At 48.3% G+C, this 12,239-nt stretch overlaps 1 protein-coding gene across 1 annotated transcript; it reads left to right on the top strand.

Annotated features, from left to right (window-relative positions):
• Window positions 1-266: 266 nt before the first annotated feature.
• Window positions 267-9,983, top strand: LOC117020755 (triggering receptor expressed on myeloid cells 1-like). The gene is made up of 4 exons (XM_033103407.1): window positions 267-514; window positions 1,789-2,142; window positions 6,095-6,296; window positions 9,568-9,983. The coding sequence occupies exons 1-4, from the start codon at window positions 358-360 to the stop codon at window positions 9,692-9,694; spliced, it is 840 nt and encodes a 279-aa protein (XP_032959298.1). The 5' UTR covers window positions 267-357; the 3' UTR covers window positions 9,695-9,983.
• Window positions 9,984-12,239: the final 2,256 nt, after the last annotated feature.

The raw sequence follows: 12,239 nt of genomic DNA, 5'->3' as shown, positions 1-12,239 counted from the left end.
GGCCTTGAAGGGCAAACCAAATGTGGATTTATAGATAGTTCCTTCCGCACAGGGAGAGTGGCAGGAGGGCTAGCAGGAATGCAGTGCCCAGTGTCCAGTGACAAGAATGTCTCAGATGTGAGTGGAGCAGAGGTGGGACATCAGGTGGGTGGGTCTAGATTTGCTGTGGTAGAGAATGAGGTGCTATCGAATGTTGCCCAACAGGGATATGACAGTGAAAGCAGGAAGGAAGCTGTCACAAGAGCAGCGATCTCTCTTTTCTCTTTCTTCTTCTGCATTTTCCTGGGGTGTTCGCTCTCATTGCATTTCCCGCAGTGTTTCTCAATCACAAAGTGACAGCTAAGCCTGTCAGGGAAGATGGAAAACACACATGTGGGCCAATATCCTCCAGCAACTGCTAGAGCCCTGGGGACAGCCAGCACACAGTGGGTCCAGGAAGCGGACAGAATGGAGAGGACAGGACTCTGGGGGTGGCCATGGCTGCTGCTGCTGCTCCTGCTGCTCTGGGTCTCAGGTGAGGAGAGGCAGGGAGAGGGATGGAGATGGCCGAGGAGAGGTACTTCCTGAAAGGGGTTTTCTCTCACTTCTTTAGGAGGGACTGGAATGGGATCCGGGTACGTGTTAGAGGCGGGAACGGGAAAAGGAAGGCCATAAATGTAGACTGTGCTGGTTGACCTTCACCTAGCGGGAATGGGTGATGAAACTGAAGCTGGAAGTTGAGAAAATTATGTGAAATCAAGCAAACAATCTTTTGTGCTGATACCCTGGGAGATGTAAAGCGGTGTAAGGCACGGTCTCCCCTTAGCGGAATGTTTAGGCACTGAGGTGGAGGAGCATTCGCAGAGGAAAAGGTCAATAATGACAAAAGGGCCAAGTGACAATATGGCGACAGATATGCCATGGAAGCCACCCCACCATGGCACAGAGAGGGAGTGTAGAAAAGAGGGTAAGGGTGCTGGAACCAGACAGAGCTGGGTTCAGATCCCATTTCTTTCACTTTCTACATATGTGACCTTAAGATGTCCCCTAACCTCCCTGAGCCTCAGTTTCCTCATTTGTAAATAGTACCCACTCAGAAGTACTCATTTGTAAAAGGTACCTGTATCAGAGGGTTGTCCTAAGCGATAAACAGCAGGCTGCTGTAAAATACTTGGCTCAGTATTGCGGGCTTAGTAAGTGCTTAATAAAAGTTATGATGGGTGACGTTGATGACGGTGCTGATGTAAGCAGGTGTAGGGTGATCCGTGAAATGGAACGTTGCGGGGAGAAAGAGATTAGTGTCATCTGGAACTGTTCAGCAGATTCCCTCTGGGACCAGGTGGGATGGACATGGGTGGAGAGGAGTGAAGAAGCATTCAGCTCGGTGACACCAGGAGCTAGGATAAAGTACTGAATACTGGAAAGCAAGGGACATGTCTGGGGAACCCCAAGTAGAGTAGAACATGGGTGGTAAAACTGGTTACGTATTTTTTTCACTTTTTTTTTTACCTTTTTATTATGAAAATTTTCTGATCTACAAAATATTGATAGAGGAGCCACCATAACTCCTCACCTAGATTCAAACATTGAACCATGATTGCTATTTTGCCCTATCTGCCCCACATATGTGTATATTGCTGAAACTGCTGAACCATTTCACAATAATTTGCAGAAATCCTAAACTAGTCCTAAAAGCTTGATGGAGCTACTAGGACTCACCTGTGCCCTTGTACCTGTGGTGCGGTGTGTGGGTGTGGGGATGCTGAGAGAAACATCTGCTCAGTGAAGCCCTTTGACTTCTTATTCTAGGATTCGAAGTGGTAGGTGAAGAGGAGAAGCAAATATGTCTGCAAGAAGGAAGGAACCTGAGCGTATCTTGCGTTTACAACATCATGCTCTATGAGTCCAGCCTCAAGGCCTGGCAGCGGGTGGGGAGCCAGGGTTCCGCAGAGACACTGGTACGCACGAACACTAGAAACACGGACAGAAACGTGGCCCGGGTTGGGAGATACTTCCTGGAGGATGATCCCACCATCGCCGTCGTCAGCGTCACAGTGACAGAGCTCCAGAGGCAGGACTTGGGGCTGTACCAGTGTGTGATTGACCTCTCATCACGGAGCCCCTTGGTGCTGCTGCCTAGGATTCGGCTGGTACAGTGTGAAGGTGAGTAGCAGTGAGAGCCCGGACAGGAAAGGGTTGTGGAGGCTGAGCTCCTCAGCCCCAGGCCCCAGCCCCGTCTGCTGTGAGGGCTGCTTTGGAGAGAGAGCGCAGGGTCATGGGAGAAGCTCTCCACTTGTAATCGGGGCCCTGGGTCTTCTGCTCTCTCGCTTTGTGACTCTGAGAAAGTCACAGCTGCTCTCTGGACTCAGTTTTCTCACCTGTTAAGGCAAGCAAGTTGGACTAGGTAATCTCAAAACTCTTCTTAGTCTGTGGCAGAGAACCTGCTAGCGGACCTGGATAGCGCGGCATCGACCAGGCCCCAGCATTACTGCCGTCTCCAGTGTCCAAGGGAAGACGCTCAAAGCGGTCACGTCACTCAGTGTGTCTTTCAGCTGATACAAGGTGCAGAGACCCCCCTGATTGGATTGTCCTTGGTGAAACCTGGAAGTGGGCCCAGTAAAAACTGTCCCCTTTCTCCGGGATCTAAAAAGAAGCAGATGAGGAATAAATATTAGACAGCAAAACGAAGGGCCTTTCACTGTCCTTGAGCTGCTTCTCGTTGGTGGGAATTCCTCCCTTCCTTCCATAGAAAGCCTGTCCACCCACATGGGGAGACAGAGCTAGGAGGCTGGAGCCCAATACCTCTGCTTCAAGCTTCTCAATAAACGTCTTGAGCCAGTGAGTTGGACAGGCCCCCACCACGTAGGACACTGCTCGTCCACCTCCAGCTAACCCGAATATGTGAATATCAGGCCAGGGCCGGGCTGAAGTTGAGCTCATAGTGGTGTCTGGAAATGAAGAGTTGACCAAACACAATGACAGTGATGTAGGCAGGTCTGGAGGGAAGCTGCGGGGCCCACGTATTAGAAAAAGAATCCCCCAGTTCTTGCGGAACATTCAGTGACACCCAGTAATTAACAGACTGATTTATGCAGTCAATTAATCAGCTTCATTGCCCTCTACTCAGGATCATTTTATTAATTTAGTCTTAGTACCTATACAGGTGGATGTACTAAAACTGTTGCTCTTTACAAAGGTAAGTGCGGCTGTGGTGAGATAATGGGAGGTGCACCGGCCTGGATTTTCATTCCCTCTCTACCTTGAACTGACTCAGTTACTGTGGGGACAGAGCCCCAAAAAGCAGTTTCCAGGCTCTCGGCCTCACATAGAAAGGTGCTGGCTCAGGTAGTAAATGGCCATCGACTGTGATCAAATGGCCAGCAGCTGTGGCTAGTTGGCCGTCAGCTGTAACCAGTGAGCCATTAGCCATGAATATAACCGCCGTGGCTAGGCTAGTAGAAAAAGGGGGAGCTAGCAAGAAGATGGTGGCTGAGCCTGCAAGCGGCACAGTGAGGGTTGAGAATTGTGTTGCTCCTGGTTCCTGTTTCTCCAACCCAGCCGCCAGCGAGAGTATAGTGGTGTGACTCCCCTACCTATGGCTCCGTGGGTGTTCCTTTTTCGCCTCACCATGTCCTGCGTTTTTATGTGGGGAGCGGGAGCGGAGACCCCGCCTGACACCCCGCATGACACTTGGCGTAGTCGGCAGGATACCCCGCCTGACACCCCGCAGGCCGCCCCGCACGACACCCTGCCCTACAGTTACCTTGAGCAGGTCTGTCACCCTCTTCTCGGCTTTCTCCATTGTGACATTCCATGGCTCTAGTTCTCTGGGTTTCTCTGTATTTATTAAGTTCAGAGAAACAACGGCATTATATTTTACTCTTGGCAAAGTTTGTCCACTCCAGTAGACAGCTTAGGTTCCTCCAGGTCTGAATCCATCATTCAATAGCAGTCTGGTTCTTTAATGCCAAGTGTGGGGACAGAGCCCCAGAGAACAGTTTCCAGGCTCTCGGCCTCACATAGAAAGGTGCTGGCTCAGGTAGTCAATGGCCATCAACTGTGATTGCATGGTCATCAGCTGTAACCAGTGAGCTATTGGCCTCTAATATAACTGCCGTGGCTATGCTAGCAGAAAAATGGGGGCTAGGAAGCAGATGGTGGCTGAGCTGGCAAGCGCGGATTATGAAAGGCGGATGCCGCCAGAGAGAATATAGTGGTGTGACTGCCCTATCTATGGCTCCCTGGGTGTTCCTTTTTGGCCTCACCATATCCTGCGTTCTTATGTGGGGAACGGGAGCAGAGACCCCGCCTGACACCCTGCATGACACCAAGTCTTAATAAAGACGACAAGAGAAATAATTGAGAATGGCTGAGCCCATAGGGTTGAATGAGAATGATATCAACTTTAACACAGGATAAATGTAAACATAATTATTTTCATCAAACCACAAATAACAGGCAGTGGAGTTTTGACAGTAGCTTGATATTCCTTCTCTCCATTAATTGGAGAAAACTTAGGTTAATGTGTCTTAGGAAACCGAGTCTAGTACAGATTATTTCCGCCCAAAGGATTTATTGGACTCCCAGGGGAAACGATTATAATCCTCTGAAAAGGACACCTGCAGTAAACACCGAGATTCCATGGATAGGAAACGGCACCCAAGGACTGTTTTTCAATTAGGTTAAAACAAATGAATGGAGATTTCTTTCTGGAGTGGTGTGGGACCTGCCCAGAGATAATCAGACTTTCCCTCAATAGATTGTGGGGAATCCTTCTTCATTTTTTCTGTACTTTTCCAAGTGGGGGAGGGCATGGCAGCAGATAACCACAGAAAGAAACGTACATAATGTGGTGATATTCAGAGGTGATGGATATTTTCCACCCAGCCATACTGTAGGAAGAAAGGCTTGAAATGGAAATTTAAAAGAGAGAAAGTAGGCCATGTTGTCCCTGCCTAATGGACAAGCTCAGTGAGGGGTCAGAAGCAAAAGCAGGACTTGTTGAGAGAGGACTACTTGAGCTCCTGAGCAGAGCTGTGGCTCAGGACTTCTGGCAGCCTGTTTCTCGCTCAGAAGCTCCTTGCCTCTCATTTGAGAGGCATTTCGTCCAGCAGTGAAAAGTGGTTTCTGTGTATGAGATTCTTAATTTGGGGTGCTGTTATAGGAAATGGGGGGCAGTGAAAGGTGAGTGGTAGGCCAGGGATTTATTTAGTCTGATTCTTCAGGTCTCCAGGTAGAAGGCATTCCCTTAGGAAGCTTCTGTGATCCACTCTCCTCCTCCCAAAGATGCATTTGAGGACCCTCCTATGCGCTTACAAAGCTGTGCTTCTCTGACCTCACTGTGGGCACAAATAACTGGGAATCTTATTTCAAATACAGACTCTGATGCAATAGGTGTAGGGTGGGACCTAGATTGTGCATTTCTGATCTACTCGCAGGTGATGCTGAAGCTGTGGTCCATCGGTAGGAAGGCTCCAGAGTTCACTTTGTGTTCCCTCTCATGGACAGCGATATCTCACTGGGTAGTAGTGGCCACTTAACTGACTCTAGTGTTCATCTCTGAGCATTTGAGGGAGGGTCTGTGCCGTGCTCAGCTTTGCATCTCTAGCAACTAATGGTGTGTGGCACACAGCAGGCCCGAAGGAGATGTTGATCAGATGAATTAAAGAAGGCAGAAGAAAGAGAGACGGTTCAGATTCCTAGCACCTGGGGAATTCTAAACCTAAGGAAGATAAGGAGATATGCGATCTGTCAGTAAAAGATGACTTGTAAAGCAGTATGCCACAGGTACAGGTGAGTGAAAGGCAGAGTGAATGGTAGGGATTATTTCTGAAGAAGTTGGGGGCATTATAGATTGATGACAAATAGCAGGCAAGTGCGTTTCCAATAACGTGAATAGAAAATAGCTTCCTCTTTCTCTTTCTTACTCTCACCTTCTCTGCCTCCTTTGCTTCTTCATTTTTTTTTGTTTCCTGTCTCTGACCCAGGCTGACGCCATACAATTTTATAAATCTTAGCAAAAGAAAACCTTGTTTCACGAATGGTCATGTTCGTTTCCCTCCTCAGCTTTATTTACCTTCCCATCCATCCATCCATCCAACGTGTCTTTTTGCAGATCCTTCGGATACCACTGCCTCAGACAAAACTCCTTCTCAGAAAACGACTCAGGTTCCCACCCGTCCTCATGACACCACCAAGACCCAGAGCATTCTTCATACCAGCCCCAGAACTGTGACTCAATTCCTGCCCATGGTAACTGCCAGCCTCTCCTCTCCTGGCCTCGGAGTCACCCCCACACAAAGGACAGATGTCATCAGGTATGGCTTCCAGGTCTCCGGAGCCCTGGTTTGGACACCAAGCCCTTTGATCCCCAGTCCACGTGTGGAGAGGATGTGGGGAGCGGAGGAGGGGGCGGGAGATCACAGGAGCAGACTGGAGTCAGCTCAGTCTAGTGGAAATTCCCAGGGGAGGAAGGAGGTGGTGCCAGAGTGAGGAGGAGGCTCCTGGTGAGGCTGCCACTCTCCCCAGCTCACCTTGTGTGTGTTTCCTTGCCTGCCAGAGGAGTAAGGAGAGGGAAACGGCATCTTTGCTGAATTCCAAGGGGCCTCAGCCGAGCCCGGGCCTACTGGTGTAGTGGAAAAACATTTTGAGTGTGGGGCCCTGGATTCTAATGCCAGGCGGTTGATGGGCTGAGTGACTTTGAGGGAGTCAGGAGCAATTTCTGGCTTCAGTGTCCCTGTCTATACAGTAGGGAAGCTAGGAAGCCAGAGGGGGAAGTGCTGACCCGGCCCAAGGGTTCTCAGCAGCTGCTGCCTTAGGACTACCTGGAGTGTGTGCTTTCGCTTTGGCTTGTTTTTTGTACTGTTGTATGTACCCTACTGCAGACCCACAGAATCAGGATGTTTGGAGGTGGGGCTGGACTGGTCTCAGGAGTTCTTATAAGATCTTCAGGAGATTTCTTAACGTGCAGGCAAAGCGAAGAACCGCCGACTTTGCACGCACACCTCTCTTTACCGTTTATCCTCACATGTTGATTTATCTTAGCGCGTGTTTATCAGGAAACATTGAGTTAACAGAGAAACAAATGTTCTTCCATCGTCTCACTCATCTAACATGTCTCTTTTTCTCCATATTCTCTTCTAGTCTTTACTCATGTTTATACATATTTTAACATAGTAGTAATTCTAATTATCAATATTTTTATCATTTTCTGTTAAAACTATTCTTTGTTGCTGCCTAGTCTTTGTAATGAGAATTTCAACAACTGAATTCTTTTGTATCAATGGAGAAGCCATAACTTCTGTAATCATTTGCCTGTTTTTAGACATTGATATTGTTTTCATTTTTTATAGTATTAACTGTGAGATGAACATATTCTTGTAGCTGTCTTTGTCTTTTTGAAAATCATTTATTCAAATGAAATTCCCATTGAGAGAATCTGAACATATATATCGCTCTGTATACATATTGCCAAATGGTCTTCCAACAATTGGAAACAATTTACAGTGTGGCCCATAAGGCGTAAGTGAAGCCCATGAGACTGCAGGCTTGCCTACAAGGGTTTAGTATTTCTAAAATTTTCCTGCCAACTTTGATGTGAACTTGTACCTGCTTCAATTTCTCTATTACTGTGGATCACAAGCTCCTTGCAGGTAGAGGTGCCTTTTCTCCCTGATGTTGTTTCACTGGCACCAGCCTAAGTGCCAGGTACATAGTAGGTGCTCATTAAATTTGGGGGGAGTAAATCAAATAAATGATCTAGTGAGAGTCAACATTTTTCTTTAGTCATTACTTTTATTTTCCAGTATGTGAATGAGAGAGCATAACTTTTGCCCTCATTCCTCCTGGAGTCTGTACCTCTTTTATCTCTTAGCTTTATCTGTTAATTAGTTGTGAACCGGTTTCTCAGTCACAGTTGTCAGGAATGAGAAGCCACTGAGCTGTTTGAGAAGGAGGTAATTTAATACAGGGAGTTGTTTGACCAGGTGATGGAAGAGCTGAGACTCCCAGACTGGGGATGGATGATGAGGCCCCTCAGAGGAAGCCACTTGTCACCCTGTCTTCGGGTGGGTTTCCCAGAAGCGGGCTGTGGGAAAAGTGTAAATGTTTTAGGAAGCGATCGCAGATAAAACCATTAGGGAAGAGGGGCCAGGAGAGAAGGAAGCCTCCTAAAAGGTGTCATAACCAAGCTGAGATCCACACGGGGAACTCTGGCTCAGTCCTGCAGAGGGTCGTGGGGACCCACGCGTCTGGCAGCCCACGTGCGGTCTCCATAAGGGCTGTGTGCTGGTCTCTGAGAGTGGATGCACTCAGGAGCTCTGGGCATGAATATGTTAAAGGGCTGGGAGGGGATAAGGAGGGACACTGGCAGGAGAGACTGGGAGAGGTGGAGTTAGCTGAGCCCAGAGCTGGGATCTTCTGGCAGCAGGGCTCAAACCCGCTCAGGGGTCTCACAGAGGAGGGCCAGAGAGGGGCAGGCTGGCAGGCCCTTTCCCCTCTCTCTCAACAGCGCCACCAATGGCTGAACTTGACCGGCCACCTTGGACAGCTAGTTCCAGTGACACAGGACAGTTTCGCAGGCTGGAGGTGGTTTTCAGTGCAAAAGGGCCGTTTCCTGTTTTTTGTCGCCATTATGTCGTTTGCTCTTTGCTGGTTTGTACATTGGGTTTTAAGTTTTGTGTAAGCAAATGCGTCGATTTTTAAAATTAATGCTTTGCTTTATTCCTTTCTTGTGCTTGATTCTATTTCCTGGTGACTTTTCTATTATGTTAAATAATTTTGTTTCAATGTTTAGTCCATCTTTGGAAAGGGGATTATTTTGCTATATGGTAGGAATTGTAGAAAAGATGACTTTTTCTTCATATTGCTATCCAGGTAGCACAAGACTATTTACTAAGCAATCCTTGTCCACCTACTGTGCTGCCGATTGATTTCCTTAGATGTTAAATTCTTACGTAACATTAGATCTGTCTCTGGACTTCAATTTGTTTCACTGCTACCTGTTTTCCTTTTTGTCCCCGTATCTTGTCGTGCAGGTTGGTTGTGCTGTAATCCATTTCCGTATCTACTGAGTCTAGACACGTCAAGTATCCTCACTCATTTTAGTCCCTTTCTTAGGTTATCTACCGACATTTACACAGGACGTTTAGAATCAGTTTTGCTAAAATCTATAGAAATTCATGGTGGGATTTTGACAAAGATTGGATTCTCCTCAGTTGATAGCTGGCCAAAGAGGTGAGGTACTTCTCCCAGGAAGCAGGTCCCGATGCTGAGAATAGAAACTAGGTTTCCTGGCTCTGGAAACCGCCTCTGTTCTCTACTCGTCATAGTGGAGCAAGAGGAGCTTAATTAGCCTGGCCTTTCTCCCCACTGCCTCTTCTGGACCCTGTGTTCTCTACTAAATATATTTCTAACCAGTCGTTGTAGGCTGTTGGGCAAAGTAAAAGCACAGGGCCGTCAGTATGGGGAAAGGTTCCAGAAGGATCTATGCAGGTAAAGTAAGGGGTGTGAAGGCCTTTTGCAGCGTAAAACTCAAGCATGAAGGAGCGCCGTTGCCGGCAGCAGCATTAACTCTTCTCTCTTTGCCAGGATCTCTCTGATCAGCATCGTTGTCTTCGTGGTGTGTGGAATCCTGAGTAAGAGCCTGGTTTTCACTGTCCTGTTGGTTGTCACGCAGAGGTCATTTGGATCGAGGCCCGTGAACCCACAAAAATGACCTGTGACCTTTATCCATGTCCATCTGACAGCTGTGCTGGAAGAAGAATGCGAAGTAAAAGGAAAGGGGTCGGGGGAGACAATGACTTAGTTGGGTTTGTAACATAGATTGTCTCGAAGGTTCAGGATCCCACCTTCCTGGCCCCAGGAAGTCCCCCCATTTCACTAATAACCTTGGGTGTGTGCTTTGCCCCATCAGAAGAGACGATATAGCCCCTAGCATGCCTGGACCTCCATGCCACCAGAGGCTCAGGATTTGCATTAAATAAAAACAATGCTTTTCACTGTCACTGTCTCGTGGGGATCGTGAGGTACAGAGGGCACAGCTGCTACATCTGCCTTGGTCCTTGCCCTGGACTATAGCGTTTTGGCCTGACCTGGACAGAGCTCCATGACACAAGCATCCTGCTCTCCTGGACACTGGGGCCTCCCTTTCTTCTAGAATCAGATGCTTGGGTTTCTCCCTTGATCTGTGACCCTTTCCAACAATCCCAGAAAAGGGTGTGAAAACCATGGTAAGAGGGGAAGACATGACACCATGCAGTGAATTCCATAATTGAGAAAGAGAAACCCAGTTAACCAGAATGCTGCATCCTGGGAAACTACAGGGATGGTGAGCTAGGATCCAAAGGTTAGGACTGATAGAGAATATCATTTGTCTGCTGTGTGTGTCATCACTGAATCCTCAGAAAAACCCTGTGAAAACAGAGAAGTGTGACTAGAATGAGGCCACATGAGTAGTGAGCCACCACTTACTGGCAGGAACAAAAACGGAAGAGTTCCTTTTACTGAAGACGAAGCTCGTCAAAGCCACATAGACTGGAATAGCCAGGGCTTCTGCCTATAAAGGGGCCTCTGCGTGCCTCTTTTCCTTGTATCACACAAGGGGCAGGGACGGTGGGTGACAAATCTCACCATGAGGCTTCTGGAAGCTTCCGCTTATGTGTACTCCTAGTTCCCCACTGTCGTCCTCTTTCTCCCTTGATCTGCCCTGTAACTCCCCTTCAGCTCCCATGATTCCCCATGGAATAGGTGTGCAGACACACCTGTGTCTTGCAAACTCCAACGGATTTAAACCAAGACTTTCCAGTTTCCCACCTCTTTTGGCTCTAAAGGCGAAGGGTCCCCACTGGTGGGGCAAAGATGATGGGTCCTTCTATTAGAATTCAGCAATGGCCAAGGCCAATTTCATCCTAAACTCCCCAAGAGCAAACAGGCATTATCACACATAATCCACCTCATGTTAGGAAAACGTGTTCCTACTACCAGCATGACCTTCCCCCCGTTCTGTGAATAAAGGTACCTGAGTGCTAAGGTGCAGTCCACTCCCCTCCTGTGCTGATCCCGCTGCCGTCATACTAGGACTTTTTCATCAACCTGAGAACAGCTGCTCGGAACATCTGCTCAGGAGGATGGCACTGACCTTAGAGAGATTATCTCTGATCCCCTAATTCTGAGTCTATTAGCAGGCATGTGAAGGGAACTCATGTCTTCTGAGAAACACTTGTTCCTGAAACTTCATCTCCGTGCATCTATTTTCCTGCCTAAGAGAACCGAGCGGCTCAGAGGCCGTAACCACAGAGCATGTGGTGTTGGCTTTCTGAGGTTGCCTGTGTGGCACCTGAAGTTTTGCAGTTCCCATGTCGCCCCTGTTTGGGAAGTTGACAGAAAGGCCACGGGGAGGGAGGTACCATTGTTAAATGCTATGGAGCAGAGGCAGACTGCTTCAGGGCAGCGTGTCTCACACTGTAGTCCTTAGACCAGCCGCATTGGGGTCTCCTGGAGTATTTGTTTACAAGGCAGATTCCGGGGGCCTGGCCACACCTATTGGACCACAGCATGTGGTTCTCTCTTAATGGTTCTCAAGCTTATTTGGGGGATAAAGTTCTGAGAAGTCATCATGCTCCTTACCAAACCCCAGGACACATTCATTGTAGAGGTAACCACCTGCATGTGTTGCTGTGCTTGCGTGCTTAACTTAATTATAGACAAAGCCGAATTTAAGTCCAATGCATTAAACTGGCCTGAGAAATTATATGCACTACATTGGAAGACAAGTGGTTGTGTTGGATGCTCTCCTGTTTGTACCCATAGGCCCCGTCTCCATCTTTCCCTTCCTGCTCTCTGCCTGGGAACCTGTCCGAGGTGGGCTAAATCAATAGGCTCCCCTGCCTGCCAGCTTCTGGCTGCGTTTAGGTAGCGGGCCGCATGAAAGCAGAGCAGAGGATGGGAAGAGAATGAGGGCAGGGACTTTCTCCTCTGGGCTCCCTCTCTGTGGAGTGGCTGCATTCCTCTACTGGAGGTCTCTTCAAGCTCCTCACCAACAGCTACTATCTCCAAGTTCAGGCAATTGTTCCCTCCCCTCTGCCCCCTAGGCCTAGAGGTGGTAATGACTCACCACTATCGCTGGCTTCAGGGTACTCCAGGCACCCCTTACAGGTTTCCCCCAATTCTACCACACTTTTATCACACACTTCTCAGTTACCCAGTTTCAGGGATTCACCTGTTTCTCGCTGGGACCTTGACTGATACCATAGTGTTATGTG

Source organism: Rhinolophus ferrumequinum, chromosome 3 (genome assembly GCF_004115265.2).
Source record: "Rhinolophus ferrumequinum isolate MPI-CBG mRhiFer1 chromosome 3, mRhiFer1_v1.p, whole genome shotgun sequence".
Classification (NCBI taxonomy): Eukaryota; Metazoa; Chordata; class Mammalia; order Chiroptera; family Rhinolophidae; genus Rhinolophus; species Rhinolophus ferrumequinum.
The sequence above is the reverse complement of the archived record's forward strand: the minus strand, read 5'-3'. Positions and strand labels throughout refer to the sequence as shown.

Coding starts and splice junctions, on each gene's coding strand:
- LOC117020755 (XM_033103407.1), top strand. CDS start 358: ATGGAAAACACACATGTGGGCCAATATCCTCCAGCAACTGCTAGAGCC. Junction 515..1,788: donor CCTGCTGCTCTGGGTCTCAG/GTGAGGAGAGGC, acceptor TTCTTATTCTAG/GATTCGAAGTGGTAGGTGAA. Junction 6,297..9,567: donor CAAAGGACAGATGTCATCAG/GTATGGCTTCCA, acceptor TCTCTTTGCCAG/GATCTCTCTGATCAGCATCG.